Source organism: Bidens hawaiensis, unplaced genomic scaffold, assembly GCF_021521415.1.
Source record: "Bidens hawaiensis isolate Kalapana, Puna unplaced genomic scaffold, B.hawaiensis_p1.1 tig00004020_1, whole genome shotgun sequence".
NCBI lineage: Eukaryota > Viridiplantae > Streptophyta > Magnoliopsida > Asterales > Asteraceae > Bidens > Bidens hawaiensis.
In genome coordinates, this window is record NW_027491236.1 from 2,029,520 (window position 1) to 2,055,250 (window position 25,731).

General features: G+C 43.2%; 1 protein-coding gene and 1 pseudogene across 2 annotated transcripts; both read right to left on the reverse strand.

Annotated features, from left to right (window-relative positions):
* Positions 1–8,579: 8,579 nt before the first annotated feature.
* LOC143625055 (uncharacterized protein C594.04c-like) lies at positions 8,580–11,802 on the reverse strand (annotated as a pseudogene). Its single transcript, XR_013152209.1, has 3 exons — positions 11,586–11,802; positions 9,667–9,835; positions 8,580–9,476 (listed from the first exon to the last, which is right to left on the reverse strand). The product of XR_013152209.1 is annotated as an uncharacterized protein C594.04c-like (transcript).
* A 10,916-nt stretch (positions 11,803–22,718) lies between these two features.
* Positions 22,719–24,972, reverse strand: LOC143625199 (uncharacterized). Its single transcript, XM_077095626.1, has 7 exons — positions 24,850–24,972; positions 23,706–23,771; positions 23,570–23,619; positions 23,321–23,385; positions 23,140–23,231; positions 22,980–23,051; positions 22,719–22,899 (listed from the first exon to the last, which is right to left on the reverse strand). The coding sequence occupies exons 1-7, from the start codon at positions 24,850–24,852 to the stop codon at positions 22,861–22,863; spliced, it is 387 nt and encodes a 128-aa protein (XP_076951741.1). The 5' UTR covers positions 24,853–24,972; the 3' UTR covers positions 22,719–22,860.
* Positions 24,973–25,731: the final 759 nt, after the last annotated feature.

Genomic DNA, 25,731 nt, shown 5'->3' on the forward strand with positions numbered 1-25,731 from the left:
GTAATGCGTAAATCCTTGTACATCTTATCAGCGCCAGGATGAATAGAATACCGAGATTTGTGCGCTTCACTCAGGATATCAGCGCGAAGATCCTCATCAAAGGGAATCCAGATGCGATTAAGATAGCAGAGAATTCCACTCAGATTAGGGACAAAATGCGCTTCCGCGCCACACGCTAACTCGGCGCGAAGGTTGCCATTACTGATGGATGCGCGCTGCGCGTCACGAATGCGCGATTCAAGGTTGCTTTGGATCGGCGCAAAGTGAAGCTGCGTGCGCGGCAAGATACAGTTAAGCTGGCAGGGTTTTCGGCTGAGCGCATCGGCTACCACATTAGCCTTACCAGGATGATACCGGATCTCACAATCGTAATCGCTGATGAGTTCGTTCCATCGGCGTTGTCTCATGTTAAGTTCCTTCTGATCAAAGATATGCTGAAGGCTTTAATGGTCAGTGTAGAGGATACACTTAGTACCATAAAGGTAGTGTCTCCAGATCTTCAAGGCAAAAACAACTGCGCCTAGTTCGAGGTCGTGAGTTGTATAATTCTTTTCATGAACCTTGAGTTGCCTTGATGCGTAAGCGATAACCTTGCCTCGTTGCATAAGAACACAACCGAGACCTTGGTTGGAGGCATCGCAGTACACGACAAAATCATCATTACCCTCAGGTAGCGCAAGAACAGGAGCTTCACACAACAATCGCTTGAGCGTCAGAAAGGCTTCTTCTTGCTTCGAGCCCCAAATATACGGTTTACCTTTGTGCGTTAGAGCTGTTAAAGGCAAAGCGATCTTCGAGAAGTTCGAAATGAATCGCCGGTAATAACCAGCTAAGCCTAAAAAGGAACGGATTTCGGTAGGAGTGGTCGGCGTAATCCAGTTCTTGATTGCTTCAATTTTGGATGGGTCGACATGAATACCCATCTTGTTTACAACATGACCAAGAAACTGTACTTCATCAGACCAGAATTCACACTTGGAGAGCTTAGCATAAAGCTGCTCGGTTTGAAGCTTTTGCAACACCAACCGAAGATGTTGCTCATGCTCGGCCTTGGTCTTAGAATAAATCAGAACGTCATCGATAAACACAATCACGAATTTATCCAAGAAAGGCCTACACACCCGATTCATTAGATCCATGAAAACGGCGGGTGCGTTGGTTAAACCGAAGGACATGACCAAAAATTCAAAATGGCCATAACGAGTTCGAAAAGCAGTCTTCGGAACATCTTCATCGCGGATGCGCAACTGGTGATAGCCAGAGCGGAGATCAATCTTGGAGAAACAAGAGGCACCTTGGAGTTGATCAAAGAGGTCGTCAATACGCGGTAAGGGATACCGGTTCTTAATGGTGAGTTTGTTCAACTCGCGGTAATCAATACACATGCGAAACGATCCATCTTTCATTTTAACGAACAACACCGGAGCACCCCAGGGCGAAGAGCTAGGGCGAATGAATCCTTTAGCAGTCAACTCTTGAAGTTGGCTTGCCAATTCTTGCATCTCAGCGGGCGCAAGACGGTAAGGAGATTTAGCTACGGGGGAAGCACCAGGGACAAGATCAATACGGAACTCGACTTCACGAGCGGGAGGGATACCAGGAAGATCATCAGGAAAAACTTCAGGAAAATCACGCACAACAGGGATATCGCGAAGCTTCTTTTCATCACCAGGTTTAACCACATGGGCTAAAAATGCAATACACCTTTTCCGCATGAGACTTCGGGCTTCGGCGCAAGACATAAGTTTAAGACCGCGGGAGGGTTTCTCGCCGTAGATATGAAGATCACCATTTTCTCGAGGTATGCGAATCATCTTCTTGGCGCAAATAACTTCGGCGTGATTATGCGTAAGCCAGTCCATACCAATGATAACATCAAAGCTTCCAAGAGGCATGGGGATGAGGTCGATCAGAAAATCGTTTTCGTTAAGGTTAAGCGTGCAATCTTTAATCACCGAGTTAATTAAAACAGTTTCGCCATTAGCCAATTCAACTGAAAAATCTTCTTTTAAGTTATCGCGCGGTCGCGCAAGCTTCTGCTCAAAGGCGCGAGAGATAAAACTTCGATCGGCGCCAGTATCAAAAAGTACAGAAGCATAAAATCCGTTAAGCAAAAATGTACCATTAACTACGTCATTATTCGCTTGCGCTTGGTGCGCGGTTATGTTAAAAGCTCGTCCACGCGTCACTTGGTTTGAAATCTGGTTCACCGGATTCGCTTGCGTAATCTGAACTTGTAGCCTTGGGCACGCGTTCCGGAAATGACTGGGATCACCGCAGTTAAAGCACGATCTGGGTCGTGGGTTTTGGTAGGTTGGTTGTGGGTTCTGTGGGTAGACTGGTGGTGTTGGCGCAATTGGATTGGCGGGAAGGACTCTACAGTTTTCTGTAAGGTGACCAACGCGGCCACATTGGTTACAAAGTCGACATGGGACTTGAGGTGGATGGTGAAGTCTACAGGTTGGGCAGAAGGGGTGGTTTCCTGTGTAAGGTTTCTTAGGTGGCGGGGCAGGGAGTGCGGGGTTGGTTAAGGCATAGTTGTGGACTACAGGAGGTGTTGGGTAGGCTGACAGAGGGTTAGGCGCGTATACTGGAGGTTGGTAGGCGGGTTGCTGGACTATGGGCGGGCTGGTAAGCGCGTAAGCTTGTCTGCGCCTATGTTTCGGGTTGTTATGGTGTGAGGGTTCAGGTTTGGTTTCTGTTGGTTCAGGGACAGTCTTGGTGAGTTTGGTCTTCTCAGATCCCCGTAGGAGCAGGGTTCCTGCTCTGACATGGTTGTCGCTGAGCACAGCGGCCAACTCGAAGGCGTCAGAGAGGGTTACTGGGTTTCTGGCCCATACAGAATCTTGAATTTCCATGGGGAGACCCCCAAGGAATTTCTCTATGGCTCGGCGGGAAGGGGTAACAAGGTGAGGGACAAGCAGGCTTAGTTCATGGAAACGCGTCGCGTACTCGCGCGCTTCACCGCTGTATTGCTTCAAGTTCCAGAATTCTTCCTCCAGGCGCTTAACTTCGTTGGGAGGGCAGAATTCTCGCGTCAGAATTTCCTTGAATTCCTCCCATGTCATGCTAGAAGCAGCTTCTGCGCCACGCGCATGAGCTACTCCATTCCACCATGTAAGCGCTCTAGATTCCAGGACACTGGTAGCATACAGGGTTCGTCTGTCTGAGGGGCATTGGGTGTGGAGGAAAGTGTTTTCTATTTTCTCAAGCCACTGGAGCATCACGGTGGCTCCTTCAAGACCTGTGAACTTTGGAGGGTTACCCGCGTTAAAGGACTTAATGTTGTAACCAGAGGTGTTAGCATTGTTTTGGTTTAAGGCTTGGGCTATTGCGGCGGCCATTTCCTGGGAACGTTGCAGCGAACGTCTGCGCGCGGCTTCTTTCTTCTTGAGATGGCGACGAGATAGCGGAGGCATTCTATAAAAATTTTAAACGATGCGGTGTAAGATAAAGCAAGAACCAACTTTAAACAAGCACAAGTTAACCTAAAAATAAGATTATTGTTTTAATGATCTGTTTTAAGTCTTGATTATAAGTTAGCATAATTAATAAGTAAATTATTATATATAATATATTACCGGAAAAGTAGGGCAGAACAGGGAGGAAGACGGAGGCAGAGAGGGAGACGGCAGAGCGAGCAAGGAGGAAGTTAAATTAAGTGTTTGTGTGTGATGTGTTAGGAAAATATTATTATTATTTATAGAGAAACCCTAGGGAACACAATCCCTAGAAAAAGGGGAAAAGATCTCAAAAAGTAAAAGATTCCAAAGCAAAAGATATCAAAAGATATGGTAGCAGGGAAAAGAGAAAAAGCTGACAGGGAACAGTAAAAAGCATGGGCGGATCAGATAAAGGTACTGGTCAAGCATGGAAAAAGCAGATCTCCAAAGATAATGTCAGTCACTTTTTCTGCCAACCAATGGGGTTGGTGCGCATGCTGCGCCGAAAGTAACTTTTCAGACATAAAGCAGATTAGGTCAACGGCTCAAAAGATAAGACATCACAAAAGCAAACGGCTAGATTAAACAGAAGAAAAGACTCAAGACATAGCGCGAGAAAGCTTGAGCGTGAAGGCAGACACAGAAGGTCAAGAGTGCGCGAGCGCGAAGGCAGACAGAATCAACCTTTGCGCGCCGCGGAAAGAACTACAATTCTAAGCGCGTCGCGAGAAGAACTATATTCCTTAGCGCGTCGCGGGAAGAACGGTATCCATAGCGCGCCGCGGGAAGAACTAAAATCCTTAGCGCGCTGCGGGGACAGTTCGTCTCGCGTATCGCAGGAACAACTGGTCTTCACGCAGGCTTCCTTGTAAGGAGTCTGGCGCGTGGAGCTGCGCAGACAACCTTAGGCGGGAAGGAACAAAGGACAAGCAAAGAGTTGGAAGAAAAGAGGGAAACAAGGCGTAAGGGCGGGACGGCGACAAGAGGGAAAAGAAGGCGGAAAGAGAGAAGAAGAGGGACGGGACGGCGGAAAGAAAGAGAGAGAAAGAGGCGGGAAGGAAAATATATTATTATTATTAAAAGTAAAAATATAAGTATAAATAAATATTAAATCATAAAAGAAAGAGATCGGGTCAGAGAAACGGGTACCTGGGTCGGGTCGGATCGGGGCAGATGTTACAGTCTCCCCTACTTTAAGAAATTTCGTCCCGAAATTTATCTCGAAGTAGGTTGCGCAGAGAACAGGTGCGGGTACTTGATCTTCATTTGATCTTCCCTTTCCCATGTAAACTCGGCTCCGCGCTTGGACTCCCAGCGAACTTTCACGATGGGGATGCGACTGCGCTTGGTTTGCTTAACCTCGCGATCCATAATCTCAACAGGCTTCTCAACGAAATGCATAGATTCATCAACTTGAACTTCATCAAGTGGAATGTGAAGGTTCTCGTCGGCTAAACACTTCTTGAGATTGGATACATGGAACGTTGGATGCACATTACTGAGCGCGGGCGGCAGGTCAAGTCTGTAGGCAACTTTTCCTACACGCGCGAGAATCTTAAATGGTCCAACATATCGAGGAGCAAGCTTACCTTTCTTCCCAAAGCGGACAACACCCTTCCAGGGCGACACTTTGAGGAGAACAAGATCACCAACTTGAAATTCGAGAGGCTTCCGCCTACGATCTGCGTAACTCTTCTGTCGGCTTCTGGCAGTCAGCAGATGATCACGGATCTTGGCGATTTTATCGGTTGTCTCTTGAACAAGTTCGGGTCCTGTGATTTGAGCTTCTCCCACTTCGCTCCAACAAATCGGGGAGCGGCACTTACGACCGTAAAGTGCTTCAAATGGGGCCATACCGATACTGGAATGATAGCTGTTATTATAAGAGAACTCAATCAAAGGCAGGTGTGAATCCCAATTACATCCAAAATCAAGAACACAAGATCGGAGCATATCCTCAAGAGTTTGAATAGTTCGCTCAGACTGACCGTCAGTCTGAGGATGATATGCCGTACTCATGTCCAAGCGAGTTCCTAGCGCAGATTGGAGAGATTTCCAAAAGCGAGATATAAAACGGCCATCGCGATCGGATATGATGCTCAAAGGAGTACCATGACGGCAGACAATTTCCTTGACATAAAGCTGCGCGAGTTGCTCAACACGGTAGTTTTCACGAATGGGCAGAAAGTGAGCAGACTTAGTCAAACGATCCACTATTACCCAAATGCTATCATGTTTGCTTGCTATCAAAGGTAACTTGGTAATAAAGTCCATCGCTATACCTTCCCGATCTTGCCTCTGGGGGCATCGTACACAGTATGATGGGGTTCAGGAAACTCAGGCTCGAGAGACTCGAGCATGAACTTCCTGACGACATACCGGTACAGATCGCCAGGCAGAGCACACTGGCACTCACCAGCAGTACTCTTGTCATCGGCTGTGGATTCAGCATCACGGGACGACATCTTGTGAAGGAAAGAAGAAAACGATTTCGGGAGAATGCTTGCCTGAAAAGGGGAGTATTCGCCGGAAATCGCTTAAGAGATGAAGAGAATAGTGAAAGTGTGGATTACAAAGAACCCTCTCCCCCTTTATATACTAATCGCAATTAATGCGATGAAATTAATGCGGAGGAGAGAGAAATCGAAGGTGCAATGAAACTATGACACGTGGCAAAAAGCAAGCTGGCAACAGCTGTTGACAGGACGCGTACCATTAATTTCGCGGCCACGCGCCCGAAAAATCGCGCCCACGCACCTGAAAAAGCGTCTGGAATGACCATGTACTGTCACGTCACCATAACTTCCTGCACGATCTGACACAGTCAGAAGAAACCGTCGCACGACGTTTCAGAGTTTTGGACTGTTCTTATCTTTCCACCAACTCTTTGTATTTCAAAATTCAAAATTCAAAAAGATCAAATAATAGGCGGGAAAATACCCCTTACCTTGGCGAACAAGTAACCGTAAGGCGGATGCGGGTACAGTGTTAAGGCAAAATCCTTCACATACCTAGCACCCGCAGGGAATTGAAGCCAAGAACTTGGCAAATAAGTAACCGTAAGACGGATGCGGGTACAGTGTTAAGGCAAAACCCTTCACATACCTAGCACCCGCAGGGAATTGAAGCCAAGAACCTTGGCAAACAAGTAACCGTAAGACGGATGCGGGTACAATGTAAAGGCAAAACCCTTCACATACCTAGCACCCGCAGGGAATTGAAGCCAAGTAAACCTTGGCAAACAAGTAACCGTAAGACGGATGCGGGTACAGTGTCAAGGCAAAACCCTTCACATACCTAGCACCCGCAGGGAATTGAAGCCAAGTACCTCGGCAACCAAGTAACTATAAGACGGGTGCGGGTACAGTGTTAAGGCAAAACCCTTCACATACCTAGCACCCGCAGGGAGTTGACGCCAGGAATACCTTGGAAGTAAAGTAACCGTAAGACGAGCGCAGGTACAGTGTTAAGGCAAAACCCTTCACATACCTAGCGCTCCGCTGGGAATTGAAACCAAGAAGGATCTTCTGGGCAATGCTTGCGGAAAGGAAATAACATCCCCGCATAGCGGGAACGTCGAGAACTACGTTGTCTGAAGCTCTAGGATGGAATTGCTGGTTTTAACATAATTGATCACTATGTTCAAAACTACCAAAACCTCATGGAGAATCCATACAAGTGGGACTCAACGCTCCTGGCTTGCGAGGAGGTTACAGACCTACCCGCATCATACCCAAAGACCAAGCAGGAAACTCGGGAATTTCTGCAAGTGACAAGGACTTCCGCGGGAGGAATCCCCATGGAAAACCTTAAAAAACCCTTTTCAAAACCCTCTGCTTAAGTCCAAAAGTTCACCTCACTTTATTAAACACTCATGAGAAGAACATTGGACTGGGGAGACTTGAAGAGGTAGGTCCCAGCAGAGCCCAGTTGGACCCGCAAGACTCACCTTGAAGAGGGACGTCTGCGCAGAAACCAACTGGATCCGCAGGACCAACCATGCTCAGAGACGTGACGTCCTTACGCGCAGTACGCAAGCTGGTCCCGCAGGAAATGCCTCCCGATGGTGAAGGACTCCGCCTGTTCCCGCAGCTTCGGATACAAGCCATCAGGGAAGGCCACCCGCGCAGCATGGCTACACGCACAAGGCACTTAGCTCTCAATCACTCAGTGTCACCTAAGGGAATGAGCAAAGCCGGGAACAATCCCGCACAAGGGCGGGAGGGGGAATACTCCCGCCGAAATAAGCCAGTCCGTACGATACGGGAAGATCTTCTGTACTGTACCTGACGAGGTATGGGAAAAAGATCTGACTAAAGGTACGACAGCTTATTGACAACAGTATGGCGAGCAGCATGCTCCTGTACTGTGTCACTATTAGCCGCTGCCTACTCACCAACTACTGCCATACCACGTGCGTAGCCGGCAGTTGGTGGAAAAGGAATAGTACACAGCAGGCCTGGTCACTATCAGCCGCTGCCTACCCACCAACTACCAGCAGGGCACGTGCGTAGGCCACTGTTGGTGGAACAGGAACACTGTTGCAGCCGGCCACACCTCCTTGGAAACCTACATTCGGCTATAAATACCACAAATGGTATGACCATCTGATCTTATCATATTATCATCATATTATACCTGATATCTGCTCTAGCAATCTCTTAATATACTTTTATATTTAAAGAGCAATCTAGTCTGATTCTCACGCCGGAGGGTGGTCACAAGGAGGAACCCCCCCTTCTCAGTGACAAGCTCACGGTGTCTGTTTTGCAGGTTATCAGAAGAACCATCTTCTCAGGGTCTAACCCCTCGTGGGAAACATCTATCTAACCCCCAGGTTATCAGTAATCTGCCCGGGGTTTGGTTAGTGTTTCTTCAACCATGTCATCTATAAACAAACAGTGTCTAAGTGATATGTAAGTGGTGTTTCTAAACAATCATTGTTTGTATTTTTTTTACGTTCATATTATTAGACCATATATGATCTGATATGTATTTATTTGACCAAAACAGTCAATCAGCATTATTTATTTAATTGATAAAGCTATCTAAAGGTTCAATAACTTAGAGACCAGATTGCTTCATGCCTTCATCCAATCTTCTTACAATCTTACGAAGTTCGTAAATAACGATAACTTACTTAAAAACAGGTACTTTTCGCACAAGGCATTCATCAAACTCGCTATTATACCAAAAATAGATAGATACATATTACATTCCAATAAACACTCATCTCATTAATCTCACACAAAACAGTGTCTGAAGTCATAACTGTCATTGACCAAATAAAAGTCAACCAGCCTTCTCTTTAGCCACCTGATTAAACTTAAACCAAGGCACCCACACAGAAGTCCTCTTTTGATACATCTTATACTCTTCAGCCCTATACTCCAACTTAACCATCTTCCTTTCAACAAGCACGGTCACGTACGCCAAACACAGCGTATTAACCATCGCACCAACCCAAACCCACTCGCGCCCAAGGTTCCACCCGAATACAGCCAGACCCCACCACCACACCTGCTCCCCAAAATAATTAGGATGCCGGGAATAATACCATAACCCTGCATCCAAATTCGGCTGCAACGGCTTTCCAAGCCTTTTCAGCTGCTCATTCCGGCTCACAAACTCATGCAACTGTGTGTCCGCAAAGTATGCAACTATAACTCCACTCAAACAAACAACGGCTGCAGCCACGTCCGTAAAGTTTAAAGGCGCGTTAACGGAATGGACAATGTATAACGGCAAACACACGCCGATTAAAAACACTTGTTGGATTAAGTAAACCGCAAAGAACGAGATCCACCACCAGTTTTTACCATACTGTTGTGCGAGATCGGTGAACCGCCAGTCTTCTCTGGCGCCCCACTGCCATTTTTCGCAGCGGAAGTAGCTGTGGGTTAACCGGATGGACCAGATCCACGTCAGCAGCACCGTTAATCTCGACCGGTGTAAGTTGAATTGTGAGCTAGGGTGTAACTGGTAGTAATGTGCTAGTAACACTGGAATCACTGTCCAGTAAACATCAATCATCTGCAAAGCAAAATAAGATAAATAATTTATCAAATATTAGGTCAACGGGTTGTAAAAGTCCCGACTACGCGTAGATTAATCCCAGATAAAAATATATAGATTAATTAATATATAGCCTATTAGTATTAGGTCCCACCTCACCGTCCGACTAGTGATTACTACAAACACTAATATTAATGCGACTACTTACCCAATGGCTGGATTGGATTTGGCTAATGAGCCAGAAGAGGAGATTGATGTTGAAGAAGAAGAGTAAGAGGAAAGGGTGGTGGTAGCACCATGACCAGATTGGGTGGTGGTGGTGTAGAAGACTATTGAAGGAAGAGGGGCAAGAAATGCAATCAAGGCATTCTTCAAATTTATAGAATTATGTTAGTTTTAGTAAGGTCTAGTCAATTGAGAAACTTTGATATTTCGTTAGTTTTATAACTATGGTTAATCTAATCAACTCAACAGGCTTAAGAAAATTTTACTTTACGAAGCAAAATACTAAATCGATGATCAATACTTTTCACAAATTACATTCAAAACAAAACTTTTATTTAGTGAATGAATGGTATACAAGATTAATAGTTAAACATGTCACAACTACTTATCTATGATAATCTAGCAAGTAGCAAGCAAGTCATGTTTATTGCAATATATCACAATGGAAAGCTAAGCTAACATCGTAGGTACTTTTTTTTTAATTTATTATCATTTGCTTGAAAATATATTGTTTTGTATGCCCCTTTCATAATATGTTGCCAGGAGTTTTATTTAATTATATTGAAACTTAATACGGTTTACAGTTTTACACTAATCTATAATATGTTCAAAACATAATTAAAAGTATAAATTATGGGTTGTGATGTGATGTGATGTGATGTATCTTAGTGTCGTCTTCTTAAGGTATTCAAGAATAAGCAAACTAACAAAATTCTTCACTAAAAAAATTTAAGATAAATGTACAAGTTGTAGTAGATTGAATATTTTAACTCACTTCTACGACTAACCTATTTGTAGCATATCCATTCTTTTTAAAGCTTTAATGGGTTTATAAACTTGCGTATGTTGGATCCTATTCTGGCGGACCGGGAAAAGTTCCTAACGATCACAAGAATGAGATCGATGTGAAGTGTGTGGTGCGAAGTATGTATGATATATTGTGCCTGTTTGATACAAGTGTTACTTCTCCATATTTATAGACATAAACATGATCCTATGGTCTATTTCATTCGGTCAAGTCCTTTGGTCCGACTTTGTTTCCTGCGGGCCTTGCCATCTTCGCAGATCTTTATCCCATGGTGACTGCCCCTTATCCCGGGACACGCGTACCTCGGGCCACCAACCGGATCGGAGTTGTTGTTGCATGAGTTTCCCCCGCGAACCATCTTTCCTCCAAAACCATCTTCTAGAACCTCTTTCGTTACTAGGCCTGCCTTTGTTGGGCCTTGCTTGGATTATTGGGCTGGAGGCCTGTCCATGAGCCCGTCTCATGGGTAGACTCTTCAAGTCCCCCCAGTCTATTGTTCTCGTTATTTATGACGAGGATGATAGACTCATCTTGTCCTTCTTGCTTTCTCGTTTACCGTTTTGGGCTTTTTTCCTTATTGGCCCATTTGTGTGCTTGTCTGTTAGGCTTGTCTTTAAGGCCCATCCGGCCCAGTTTCTTTGCTTTTTGAACTTTGATGGTTTACTTTCCCAATGTTCATAATTAACCGCCTCCCTCTTGTTACTTCACCATTATTGTACTCCTCTTTTTCACCTTTCTCCTTCAACTGTTCCGGCGACTTCCACTTCCTTGCCCAGGTTTGTCTTCTCCTTTCTCTCCTTCATTATGAGTTGCGATGGTCGATCAACCATTACCTCGGCCATGTCCTCTGTCCGAATGGCCTCCCTATGTTCAACTTATCAAATCCCGTTGTCACTGTCTACTACCCTTCCAGGGCCGGGCGAAACGGCTTGCAGCCGCCCCGGGTTTATTGCTTTATATGCAAAGAACCTTGAGTTTGCCAACATTCGTTACCCATTAACCGAATTTCAGTTGGCCTTATTAAAGAACCATCGATTGTGTTTTTCTCAAGTTCACCCCCTAGGGTTTCTTCGAGTAACTCATTTTGAAGTTGCCTGTCGTGCCTTTGGTGGAGATGCCTCCGTTACCTTGTTCCGCCATTTTTACCGCTTGAAGGCTGACGGCGATTGGTTTACCTTTGAACGGCGGGCGAGTAGTAAACACCCTCCTTGTACATCTTACATCCCTTCTGGTTTTTATCCCCGGGAATGGAAGAATGGCTTTTTCTTTATGCCTTCCTCTTTTGCTCCCGGTCTCACTCGCCGTCGCCATGTTGGCTCTCACATTGATGATCCTACCCTTGGTTTCCCTACTGTTCATGATTCTCTTAATAAGTTGTTGATTAAAAATCCCACTGAAGCTGCTACCTACCCCAAGCCCATTTTGTACATGACTGGACTTAGGAACATTTGGCCGGACCCGTTGACACGTCCTGCTATGTTGGACGGGGACCGAGGTTGGTGACTCCCTTGCTTCTGTCATCCGTCAATATTTTCTCCTTACTTTTTCTTTGACTTTCATTTGTTGTCGTTTTGCAGAGATGGATTTGATGGAGATTCTTAAAAAAGGAAATCTGAAAGGTGCCGAATTCGTTACTCTTCCTATTTCTGCTGATGCTTCTACCCCCGCCATCCGTTCTGGTGATGTTTTCTCTGACTCATAAGCTCCTGGCTTCTCATCTGTGGCTGCTCCGGACTCTTTGAAACGCAAGAACGTCGCTTCTGAACTGTTTGACTCGTCCCTGAAAAGTCGACTTCGCAGCTCCAAACGTACCTACTTAGGTTCTGCTGGCCAGGGTTCTTCATCCACTCCCGAAATTGTTGATGTTGATGACGACTTTTCCTTCAGGATTCCTGATCCCGTTGCTGCTCCTGTCTTGAAGGACCAAGATTCTCCTGTCACCGAGGCTGACCCCAAGGGTAAAACCCCTATTACTTCTGAAGTTGCTCCGAATCTTTCTTCAGGCAATCCCCCTCCTGTTGACTTGTTTGTCCCAAAGTGGTCTTTGACTATGGATTCTTCTGTTAACACACCTCAGCTTGCTCATGAGTTCTTGACATGCGTTATTCCCCCCGTCGACTATGCCCACGTTCAAACTATGTTGCCGGATGTCTTGGTTGGGGAGTTTGGTACGTACCTGTATCGTACCTTGATGCTAGGTGCCTCTCTTCGTCAAGGGTTTGTCGATGTTAATGTTGCGTATCACAATAGTCAAGAGGAGGTGGCCAGCTTGAAGAAGTCTGTTGATGGTTATGTTCAGCGGGTTGGGGAAACGCGGAAGAGGATTAATGTGGCTGAGGAGCTAAGCTTGGAGGTTCCAGGTTTGAAATCTACGTTGGAATCCTCAAGAAAACAAGTAGCTGATTTGTCTGCCCATCTTCAGCTTGCTCATGAAAAGGTTGCTGATCTCGACGTTGTTCGGTCTTCCCTTGTTGATGCTCAGGCTAAAATATCGAAGGTTAGTTTCTCCCTTTCGTTGTTATAATTGTTCTCTCTTCTTCTTCTTCTTCTTCTTCTTCTTCTTCTTATATTTGCCTTATGTCTTTCTCGAAGCTTGAAGAGAGCCCCCCACTTGTTAAAATTCATGAATTGGAGAATTTGCTTGATCGTGAGCGTTCTGACCACAAGTCTAACCTGGAGCAATTAGGGGCGGCAAAACATCAAGAGGAACAGAAGGTTTCTGACTTGTCAAAAGAGATTGAGTGGTTGAGGAGTGAGTGTTCCCGATTACAGGGAGCGGCGTCGAAGCATGAGGATGATCGGAAGTGGCTTGTGTCTATGGGTTTTAAACAGGTATACGATCGAGCTTTTTGGGCTGCAGGGAGACTCTGAACATCCGGGACAATCTTAATCGTGCCGTATTTGCTTCTGGTTTTCAACATGGGCTCCGGGCTGGTTATGAACATTCTTCCCATGGCATTCCTATTCAAGAGGCTCCTTCATTTTCTCCTACCGCAGAGTTTGAAGCTCAAGAGACATTTGTGGCTCTTACCACTCACGTTCCCCCTATCATTGCCCAAGTTTCTTCAGATCCCGGCATCTCTGTTGCAGACATTCAGGCACTTACTTCCGTTGTTGATCCCCCGTCCCCCTTGCGGTATGTGATTTGTTTTGGACAAGTAACTTTGTGTTGGTTTTTAGACAATGTTTCCTGTTTGTGGGTGAATTTGAAACTTGCCTTATATTGCACTTGAATGTATGTGCTAATTGTTTGATGTATGACTTGGCTTTTAGATATTTATGCTTTGTTTATTGGTTAACCGTTTAGCCTACCGGCGAGGCCTTCCCCTTTGGGGGATCATGTATGGGTATCTACGAGACGGAATCGTGCCATTCTTATTATCTTTTGATGAGACGGACTCATAGTTTATTTAATAAAGTACTTTCTTTCATCAGGATCACGTTTACATCATGGTTACAAAAATTACAATTTGGCTTTCTTATTTATTCCTCACGGAGAGGTCACTTGCTATGTTTGATCCTTAGCCCTTTTGTCAGTGCCCTCAGGCATAGTACTTTCGGAGTTGCACGGAGTTCCATGTTCTAGGAATCTCCTTTCCTGTTAATTCTGCCAATCTGTAGGCCCCATTGTCTCCCGCCCAGATAACTTGATAGGTCCCCTCCCATTTAGGACCCAATTTCCCCTGATTTTCCTTTCTACTCGCCTCATTTTCCCTTAACACCCAGTCCTCTTTTTTGAACCTGATCTCCCTAACCCTTGCGTTGTAGTACCTCTCCATCTTTTTCTTGTATTCCACTTCCCGTCTCGCTGCTTCCTCCCTCCTTTCTTCTGCCAGGTTTAGGTTCAACCTCAAATATTCCTCAACTCTTTCTCCCCCTGCAGAGTTCGCCTGGTTGGTTCCCCGATCTCCATAGGGATCATAGCTTCTGTTCCATATGTTAAGTTGAATGGTGTTTCTCCATTATTTGTTTTGGGCATTGTTCTGTGTGCCCATAAGACGTGAGACAATTCCTCCACCCATGATCCTTTTTCTTTCCCTAGCCTCGCTTTGATCCCCTCTACCATACTTTGATTTGCTCTTTCCACTTGGCCGTTAGCCTGGGGATGGGCTACAGACGTGAACGTTTGCTTGATTTTTAATTGCTGGCACCATTCCCTGAACGGGTTGATCGCAAACTGTTTCCTATTGTCACTGACTATGGTGTGTGGTAGCCCAAACCTGCAAACAATGTTTTCCCATACAAACTTCTTGACCTATTCACCCGTGATAGTCCGAAGCGGCTTAGCCTCCACCCATTTTGTGAAATAATCGATTGCTACCACCAAAAGTTTTGCCTTTCCTGTTCCCTCCGGAAAGGGTCCCACTATGTCTATACCCCACTTCTGGAATGACCATGAGGAACTTACTAGGATCAATGCTAACTTTGGTTTCCTTCCTACCGGGGCATGTATCTGGCAGCTGTCACATTTTTATATCTCTTTAACAGCACTAAAGAACATCGATGGCCAGTAGTACCCGGCCCTCATTGCTCGTGCTACAACCATTTTAGCTCCCATATGCATCCTGCAAATCCCCTCATGTATTTCCCTTATCACGTACTCTGCTTCTTCTTCATTAATACACTTTAGGGATGGTCCCAAATAAGACTTTTTGTATAAATTCCCTTCAATTATTTCATACTGTAATGCTTTGATCTTTAGTTTCCTTTCTTCCTCCTTGTCCTCCGGGCCCTCCCTTCCTGCAGGTACTCAATGATCGAGGTCATCCAACTTTCTTTTTGGGTTTCTACAGTGGCCATCACATCTTCTGTTATCGACGGTTGCTTGAGGGTTTCCACCTTTACTTCTTTTGCCAAATGGTAAAAAGCCACTGCTGCCAGCTTGCTTAAGGCATCCACCTTTTTGTTTGAACCCCTTGGGATGTGTATCATCTCCACTTCCTCGAACTTTCTCATCAATTCTTGAGTCACCCTAAGGTATTCCCTCATTTTTGGGTCCCTAGCATCGTAGGTTCCCCCCACCTGGTTAGCTACCAGAAGTGAGTCAACATGAGCTTGCACTTTTCTTACTCTTATTTCCTTGGCAATCCTGAGCCCTGCCAAAAGTGCCTCGTATTCTGTCTCGTTATTTGTGCTCGGGAAACTCAACCTTATGGCATAAGTCAACTCTATCCCCTCGGGACGTACTAAAATTAGCCCCGCCCCACTTCCCTCTTCGTTGGAGGCTCCATCGGTGTATAGTTTCCACCAAGGTTCCCCGCTCTTTGCATTCTCACTACTTCCTGCCTCACATTCTTCCTCTTTCTCATTACCCTTTCCTTCTTCTGTTTCAGCTAGGAAGTCAGCCAACACTTACCCTTTAATGGACGTTCTTGGCCGATATTCGAGCGCATGATCCCCCAATTCTATTGCCCACTTCGTTAGTCGGCCAGAGACTTCGGGCTTTGATAAAATTTGCTGTAGAGGTTGGTTGGTAAGTATTCGCACAGCATGTTCTTGGAAATACCTCCGGAGCTTCCTTGCTGTGTAAATCAATGCCAGTACCAGTTTTTCTACCGGTAAGTATCTTTCCTCAGGTCCCTTTAACGTACGACTTATGAAATAAATGGGAACCTGTGTTTCTCCCCTTTCTACCATCAGCACAGAACTTACTGTTTTTGGTGTTTGGGAAAGGTATAGTATCAACGTTTCCCCCGGCAGAGGTGTTGCTATCGTGGGGAGGTGACATAGGTGTTTCTTCAGCTCCTGAAAGGCTTTCTCTGCTTCCCTGTCCCAACAGAATTTACTCTTCTTTGTACTTCTCCTCAGAACGGCCATAAAAGGCATGGTTCTTTCTGCTGTTTTAGAAAGGAACCTATTTAAAGCCACAAGTCTTCCATTGAGCCTCTGCAATTCTTTGATGTTTTTAGGAGACTTCATCTCTATCAGTGCTTCCACTTTCTCCGGGTTGGCTCGAATCCCCCCTTTTGTGACCAACACTCCAGGAACTTCCCCTCTTCTGCCCCAAAAGAGCATCCCCGGATTTAACTTCATGTTTGCTCTTCTTAGTGTTAAAATGTTTCTCTTATGTCTTTCAACATTCCCTCTTCATGTTTAATCTTTATGACCAGATCATCTACATAAATCTCCACGTTTCTGTCCCTTTGTTCTTCAAACAGTTGGTCCATAAAACGCTGGTACGTGGCTCCTGCGTTTTTTAGATCAAATGGCATCTTAGTGTAACAGAAGGTCCCTTCGTCAGTGTAAAACGTTGTCTTTTCTTCATCCCTGGGGTCCATCTGTACCTGATGGTATCCCTTATAGGCGTCTAAAAAAAACCTCAGGGGATATTCCGCCAAAGATTCTATTTTCTTCTCCACTTCGGGAAGTGGGTATGCATCTTTTGGGCAAGCCTTGTTCAAATCCTTGAAGTCAATACACATTCGCCAACTGTTGTCGGCTTTCGCTATCATCACTGGGTTGGAGATTCATTACGGGTATTTGACCTTCCTGACTATTCTAGCTTGCAATAGCTTACGGGTTTCTTTTAACACGGCTTGGCTTTTTTCAGGCCCCAGACTTCTTTTCTTTTGCTTCACAGGCTCCATCCAATGGAATTCTTTGAGACTGTGTTGTACTTGGATTCGGGGGATCCCCGTCATGTCTTCGTGTCTCCACGCGAATACATCCACGTTTCTCAGCAAGAGCTCCTTTAGCCCTGCTCTCTCTTTATCTGTCAACGAGGTTCCTATCTTGACCCTCTGATCGGGGAATTCCCCGTTGAGGACCCATTCCTCGGTTCTGGCTTGCCTCTTTTTCGACTTCCCTTCTAGATCCACGCTGGCGACTATCTCAGCTGAGGACCATATTGTGGCTACCCCTTCAGGGGTTGGGAATTTGATGCATCCGTGCACGGTGGATGCTATGGCTCTTAGGGCTCCACGGTATGATGTTGTACTTTGACGGAGCTCTAACCACTGAGAACCGAAACTGGACAGTCCGAGTCTTTGTGCCCTCCCTTAGACTAAAAGGGAGGGTTATGGATCCCAAAGGCTTAACAACCTCCCCCGAAAAACCTACCAAAGGGCATACGTCTTCCTCCAGGCGATCCCGAACTTCCTTTTGGAGTCTCACGAAGCAGTGCCCGTATATGAATTGCACCCCCGCTTCCCCCATCTACGTGGACCCGAGCGACCCGGTGTCCCGCAACACTGGCGGATATGTTCAGCGGCATCTCTCTGGCATCCTCGTTAGTTAGTCCTAAGAACGAGAGGGGGACGTTCATCCATACAGGATTCTAGGGAAACACTTCACCTTTCCCTCTCTTAATACGTCGCTCTTCGCGCTCCTCCTCACCCCCTCTTCGTCGGATCATATCAACAAAATGTTTATCTTCATCTTCTTCCTTAACCTTTGAGGTCCCCTCTTTGGGAGGGAGCGGTAGCTGCCCTGCCTTAAGGGCAGCCTCCCATAATTTCTTTAACTGCACGCAACTCTAGGTGGAATGCCGCCGGCTTTTGTGATAGTTGCAATATCCCTGAGGATTGGGCCTGTAAGGTTGCTTCAGTTGAGTGGGAGCCCGGGGTGTATACTTGGCGCGGTCCGTCACCATTACGTCCCTATCTCCTGTATGCAACCGATCTCCCAAAAGAGGCTTAGGACAAAAAGTTTCCGCCCTGCTAGGGGTGGAAAAGCGAGGAGGGTAGTAGGATGCGTTGACTGGATGTGAGGACTTGTAAGAGGAAAACCGGACCCCTTCCCCCAACGTTCTTCCCCGTCCTGCAGGGTTGTCCCATACCTTCCCGCAGTTCCCCCTTTTTTCCTTCCCCCTCCCTTAGTTTGGATCCCGTGTCTTTTCCCCTAACAAAAGCTCGGACTCGGTCCATGAGCTGATCAAAGGTGGTGGGAAAATCCTCTCCCAACTTTTCTGTAAGTTGGGAGAATCTAACCCCATTAATGAATCCACAGATTTTCATTACCTCGGGTTCTCCCTTTATATTCATGCTTTCAGAGATGTACCTTTCCATGAATTGCTCTCTTTTCTCTTCATCTTTTCTTCATATATGGAGGATCTCACTGGGATTCTTCATGGCCTTTCTCTGCTGACTGAAATTCCGAAGGAATTTTTCTCTTAGCTCCTCATAACTGTCAATGCTTCCCGGCTCTATGCTTTCAAACCAGACCCGGGCTCCCCCTGTCAGCGTTTGGGGGAACATAAGACACCACACCGGCATGGACCAGCCACTCACCAGCCCTGCCCCCCGGTAAGCATCTAGATGATCTTCTGGATCATGTGTGCCGTCGTATTTGTCAACCGTAGAGGGATATTTTAACTTTGGGGGTAGGGAAGCTTCAACTATACGCTTGGTGAACTTGGAGACGTCAGAGGTGTCCCTGGGTCGGTATGGTCTGTCCAACAGACTTCCCGATATCTTCTCCTTCCCCTTAGTGGTGGATAGGAGAGTGACCAGAGATTCTATCAGCGTGTCGGGGCCTCCGGTGGGGACTCTGGGGCCTTCAGTATTCAACTATGACCCAGGCGTCTCGAAAGAGAGCCGGGTCCGAAGTGCTTCTAGTTTTTCCTTTTTCTCCTCTTCGTCTAAAAAGGCCCTTAAAGCATCCCTATGGGCCCGTATGAACTCCGGGGTAATTTTCCATCCTTCTCTCTCTTCTTCTTCTTCTCAGGGTTCTTCCTCCTCCCCTTCTTGCCCCGTGATATCTTCCACCAGGACGGGCCCTCCGTCTCCTGGTCGAGCATCAGGTCCCTGCTGAACTTCGCTTGCTTCTTCGTTAACAACGTGACCTCTCCCTAAACTCGAAGGTAAAGGAGGTGGAATGTTTTTTGAGGTTTGATCGGCCATTCTTGGATGTCGAAGTAAGACCCGTGATCAAGAGGTCCCACGGATGGCGCCAATGTTGGATCCTATTCCGGCGGACCGGGAAAAGTTCCTAACGATCACAAGAATGGGATTGATGTTAAGTGTGTGGTGCGAAGTATTTATGATATATTGTGCCTGTTTGATACAAGTGTTACTTCTCCATATTTATAGACATAAACATGATCCTATGGTCTATTTCATCCGGTCGAGTCCTTTGGTCCGACTTTGTTTCCTGCGGGCCTTGCCATCTTCGCAGATCTTTATCCCATGGTGACTGCCCCATATCCCGAGACACACGTACCTCGGGCCATCAACCGGATCGGAGTTGTTGCATGAGTTTCCCCCGCGAACCATCTTCCCTCCAAAACCATCTTCTAGAACTTCTTTCGTTACTGGGCCTGCCTTTGTTGGGCCTTGCTTGGATTATTGGGTTGGAGGCCTGTCCATGAGCCCGTCTCATGGGTAGGCTCTTCAGCGTACATAAATCTCGAAAATATAAGTGCTCTAAGTCCTAAGAAACGCATATAGCTCAATAGTATCAACGGGCTGATAATGATATAATGTCCCTTCTAGGTGAGGGATTAAGTCCTATTATGAACAAATGATGTAAATTTAGAAGTAGGCTTAATATTGTGTTGAATTTTTTCTTACAAAAAGTGATCTAAGACCTCCACTAGTTTAGATTTACGGTATATACCAGTTAGAATGCACTAAATCTAAGTGTGTAGCTTACCAAAGCATTTGGTTGTTTGAGCCTATAGTCAGATTTTGATCAATTTTGACCTAAAATACGATTGCATATAAAATTGTGTTATAACCACCATTTTCGTGGATTTATTCATAATCCAAAGTATAATATGTTTTTGGTGAAAATGAAAACTTTTGTTAAAACTAACCGAAAAGAAATTGTTTAATCATGAAAGATTGTTTCATATTATTAAACACACTTCCATAAATCTTTTTGAAATGTAAACCTTAAGTAAAATTTTAGAAATGAAAATACAATCGTCAACTTATTCAGTTATAACCCATAAAAACTTATAAATTATCCATCATTATTAGTATCTAATAGAAACAAAACTAAAACTAAATACGTATTTTATATTTATATAATTAAACAAAGAGTTATAATATAAAGTTGGATTTATTAAACACATTTTATGTGATGGATTCCTAGGGATTTTCGTAAGTGTCCATGCTTGAATTATTTACACAATACCCACGCCTTTGTTACTTTCTTTGTTAAGCAATGATGTGTGGATAGAACGGTGTGCTTGATACAACTTTAAAGCAATCATTATGGATTTTTATTTGACTTGATTATATTAAAAAAATTAGAAAATAAACTTGAAAATTAAATAAATGCTATCTAAAACTTTTGTTTAGAAGAGTAAGAACTTTTCTAATATAATTTTAAATAGTAAATATTTAGAAAATTTTTATACTAATCCAGTAACACAACCCTAGTAATAAACATTGCCAGTTGGACCCACAAGAGGCCACTAGGGAGTTACCCCAACTACATACGTAACAGAAATTCCTTATTCAGTACCCCATCACCTACGTAACATAAGTACTTTGGTATTGAAGTTGCAGTTATGATTTTCTTAGATAAGTGTGTATTCAAAATATCTAAACTTGTGCTAATCAACCAATGTATATTTGGATTCTCATTTGGTATCCAAGTAAATGATGAGTATCAATATAGCCTGATAACATTAAAATCGCTAACATCAGTCATGTATCAAACTTAAAAAATAGTATGATACGTAACTATAAGCGATTATATAAGGGTGTCAAGTATATCATAACTATAAAACGCAATTATTTTTCATAGATATATAATAAAGAGTTCAAATATATAAATTTTCTTATTTATTTATTTTCAACAGAGTGAATGTCTTTTACAAGTCACTTAAGTTTGGTCATCATTTGATTCCAGTAAAGCCCCGGAATTAACGCATACGATGTTCGATTCTATTTCTTTCGGCGGAAGTTGCTTTACAATCCCTCATACTTAAATAAAATGCAGACAACCCCCCTCTACTTTCATACTTTCCAACTACCCACACTAATTGTTTTCAGATTATTAATATTTTAAAGAATTATTAAGGATTATTATTTTGTTACAATTATAAAATTTTATACAAGTCACACCAAGTGTTCTCTTTGATTCTTATTACATTTTCTTTGTTTTCACTTTGTTAGATAATTAGAGTAGTTCTCTAATTATTTAGGAGAATTGTCATATCAAATCAGCTCTATCATAATTACATAGATCGTTAATGTGATTTGACGTACATTAAGAATTTTATTTCTAAAGCTATTTATAAATCGCACCCAAACATGCTTGTCCGAATGCAATTTTCGTGAAATTGCACATAAACAAACCGAATCTCAAATCAAACCCAAACATAAATGCAACATGTAGATTGATAACTGAATTAACAAAACACAACTAGCAAGAGAAACTCTAGCTCAAGCCACAGACTTTTTCTAAAGCTAGAGTTTACTCGTATACGGTTATGTTTGAAATTTTGTCATTTTGGGTTATAACTTTGTTTTCTATTGGTGATAATTGACTATGTTTTGGACAACATAATGAAATAATCAAAGAGAACACTTGGTGCTTAGATGTTCAAACAGAGATGTTGCGGTTATGCATAGGTTATTGGTTATGTTAAGAGGCAATAGGCGATGTTATGATTGTGCATAGCATAGGTTGTTGACGGTGTTAGAAGACGATGGGCAAACTAGGGATTTGTTATCATCCGGTTTGGTTCGGGTCAGACCAAATAGATAATGATTGCTTACATTTTTCGTTAGTAAAAACCACAAGCAACGATGAGATTTTTTAGGTACTCATGACAGGGAAAAGATGAGCACAGTTTAGCAACCATTCAGAATGAATAAATGATATACGTAACAAAATTCAATAATCACCTTTTTTTTTCTTTTTTTTTTTCAAATGCAAGACATAGATTATATTCTCTAAGTTGGGAAAATCTGGCGTTGGCATTCAAAAGTCCTAGAAGTCGGTCGAAAAAACCATGAGTCGCAAAGACTTAATGAGGGAGACATGGCCGACCAAAACAGTGCTTGACCAGTCTTGGTCTCAAGCTTGGACCAAGAAAACCCAATTGAACCAAACAGAGCCGATAGAACTGAACCTTGACTTTCTATTATATTCTGCACCCTGGCCAAATGATTCTTTAACAACTTAAGAATGAATGCTCTTAGGGGGATAATCAATATAAATCGAAACATGACTCTTTAAGGAAATTTTAGGTCTGCGATTCCACTTTTCTTAGCTTTCTCAGTTTCAAGGTCCGGTCCGGTCCGGTTATCAAGTTGTGCTTAAACTTATTTAATAGATCAAATTCACTGGTCACATAACAAGTACGGATCAAATTTAATAAAATTACATAATGCTTAAACTTAAAACACACAAGCAAGTCAAATCAACACTACCCACAACACCATAAGAACCATCCAACATACCAGCATTAATCTAATCATCATCGTCAAGCACACTCCGACGCCTCTGAATCTACAGTAAATAACAAGCAAAAGTTTTACTTTAATTAATCTCTTTAACTATAAATCATGCTGAATAAAGTTTAAACTTACTGTGACTTTGGTTTGTTTGGCTGTTTGGGTGTTGATTTGTTCCAACAACGATATCAGCTTCTCTTCGGAAACCTACACTTAGTAACCACAAATTAATTCACACATCCATAAACGTTAACTATAAAATTAATATGCATTTAGAAAATAATAACCAACCAACCTTCTCGACAATCTGACCCATTTGGGCTGCCCTTAGTACAACATCTTCAACTCCTCGGGCCTTCTCGGGCTTCACTAACGCTATTCGTGCAACTGTATATATATAAAAACATATATTTAATGGCTAACACCTCTTCCATCTAAGAGAAGTAGAGAACACATGTATCTCGAAATTTACTTACGTCTTTCACGTGCTTGAGATGATAATATCTGACTAAGCATCATTTGCCTTCGTTCATCTGCCTCGCTGGATGAGTTTTTAAAAAAAAACTTAAATCAGTAAAAAGAATATATAACAATCATACTCTTCGTAACACAACTATATTTCCACTAATCTTTTTGGTTGTTAAGATTCTCACATATTATTGATTCTGAAACAAATATCCCTCTATAAAACTATTAATGCTACTAATTCAAGGAAAAAAAACAACCTTTTTGCTTCATCCTGAGCTTTCTGCTGATCAGGGGTTTGTTGGCTTCCCTATTTATAGGCAAGTTGCATATTTAATACTGTCAATAGAATATAAGAAAAATGTTTATGAGCTTATTAAAAAAAATGTAACTTACACCACCATGTTTAGCCATTAGCTCCTGCATTCTTCTTTGCCTGATAGCTTCTAATTCTGGGTCAGCCTGTAATACAACCAAGCAGTTAGGGTTGCAAACGAGCCGAGCTGCTTGCGAGCAACTCGAGATCAGCTCGTGAAAAAGCTCGATCGAGCCGAGCTTAAACGAGCTCGAGCCAAAAAGTAAGCTCATTTAATAAACAAGCCCGGGCTTCACTTCTCGAGTTCAAGCCAGCTCGCGAGCCTAAACGAACCTGCCATTAATATAATTTTTATAAATTTAATATTATTAATTAATCTATTTAATATTATGAAAATAATTAAATATTATATAGAAAAAAATGTAAAAAAATAATTACAAATATATAAAAGTTAAATAAGAAACAGTAAACAAGCCGAGCCCAAGCCCAAGCCGAGATCGAGCTTAAAAGACTACTCACGAGCCGAGCTTGAGCTTAAAAAACTACTCATGAGCCGAGCTTGGCTCTTTTGCAGCCCTACACGCAGTGCTGTTCAACTAATCAGCCAACAGCAGGGTATAGTATGTAGCAAATATGAATCCAAACTGAACCCTAATATGAATCTGATCATAGTGTGTACACTATTCAATAGACAATAGTTCAGAAAACAAAGATCTCGATAGTTAATATTTACAGTTGAATTTATTTCCATCATAATTAATAATAATTTTAAGAGCACCATCTTTATCTTAAAACAGATCAGAGTAGAACATTAAAGAACGTGTTTATTATTCCTTATAAAACACATAAAAATCTTCTATCAGCACCAAACAGTGAACATTTACACGACACGGAGGTCCATATATCTCCTTCCTGATTAACATCTAGACAAAACTAGTATTATTCATCTTGCTTTAAGTTTGGGCTTTAGCATTAGATTGATGAACAGGTGCATAGAACTTAAGGTTTTGATCATCATCTACACATATCTTGCTATTTTCTGTAAAATCTCAGCATGATTGATATCAATAACTGAGTATTGTGCCCAAACAAATTTGAGCAGATAGATGATAATTAAATCCTCCAATAATCGTAAGTAACCCTACCTACGTAGGCTGGATTTAAACTATAATCACCAAATACATATATATCTACATGAACAGGATGAGTACAGAAAGAAGATACCATTGGTGTCGGAATCAGAGACGCTTGATTTCGATTTCTCGGTGAATCGCAACGGGAGTGAAGTGGAGGATGGATGTGGCGTTTATATCACGCCTTTGTTTCGTTGCAGATGTTAAAATGAGTATATTGGTTCGGTTCGGTTCGGTTCGGTTCGAAAACAAGCCAAGTACGAGCAAGTCTCGTTTGGTTCGATTCGTTTTACTCGAATTACTTTTTAAATTTTAAAACCCCAGTCGCTCGTTCAATACTTTCAAGTTTTCACATTTCCACGTTCAATACTTCTTTGGAACCCTATTCATTGGTTTTCGTCGTGTTTGATACACACAGCTATCAGGTTTTCAGTTAGCATTTCTAATTCGTTTGAAAAAACAAGTCATATTCGGGCTGGCATGTTTAGTTAAATGTGATGTACTTAAGTTAATTTGTTTAACCCTTTTAGTAAAGCAAGTCAGCCCGCCAACCTATTTAGTTTAACAAGTCGACTCATTAACCGTCTATGACCTATTTAACCATTTTTTGGCAGCCCATCAACCCGGTTAACACATTTACACCTTGATTGTTATCCTTCAACGCATATAGATAAATGGCTTAAACTAGCTGTGCTTAGGTTACATGACTTTAAGTACGTGAGAGTTAAAATTGATGTTTTGAACACAAATAAAAAAAGGGAAAATTCTCAAAATGTCCCATTAGTGGAGGGAGATTCCATTTTTGTCCCCTTAAATAAAAGTTGTCAGAAATATCCCCTGCAAACCCGTCTTTAACGACGTGTTAGGCCTCAACGTGTCTTTCACGACCTGTTAGCCTTCGATGCGCATCTTTCACAACATGTTAGCTTCTAACGTGTCTCTCACGACATGTTAGCCATGTTAATTGTTTTTT

What these genes read in the sequence shown, in the direction of transcription:
- LOC143625199 (XM_077095626.1), bottom strand. An exon ending in GCTCAGGATGAAGCAAAAAG is followed by an intron (nt 23,386 to 23,569) that starts GTTGTTTTTTTT and finishes AAACTCATCCAG; the next exon opens with CGAGGCAGATGAACGAAGGC. An exon ending in ATCTCAAGCACGTGAAAGAC is followed by an intron (nt 23,232 to 23,320) that starts GTAAGTAAATTT and finishes ATATATATACAG; the next exon opens with TTGCACGAATAGCGTTAGTG.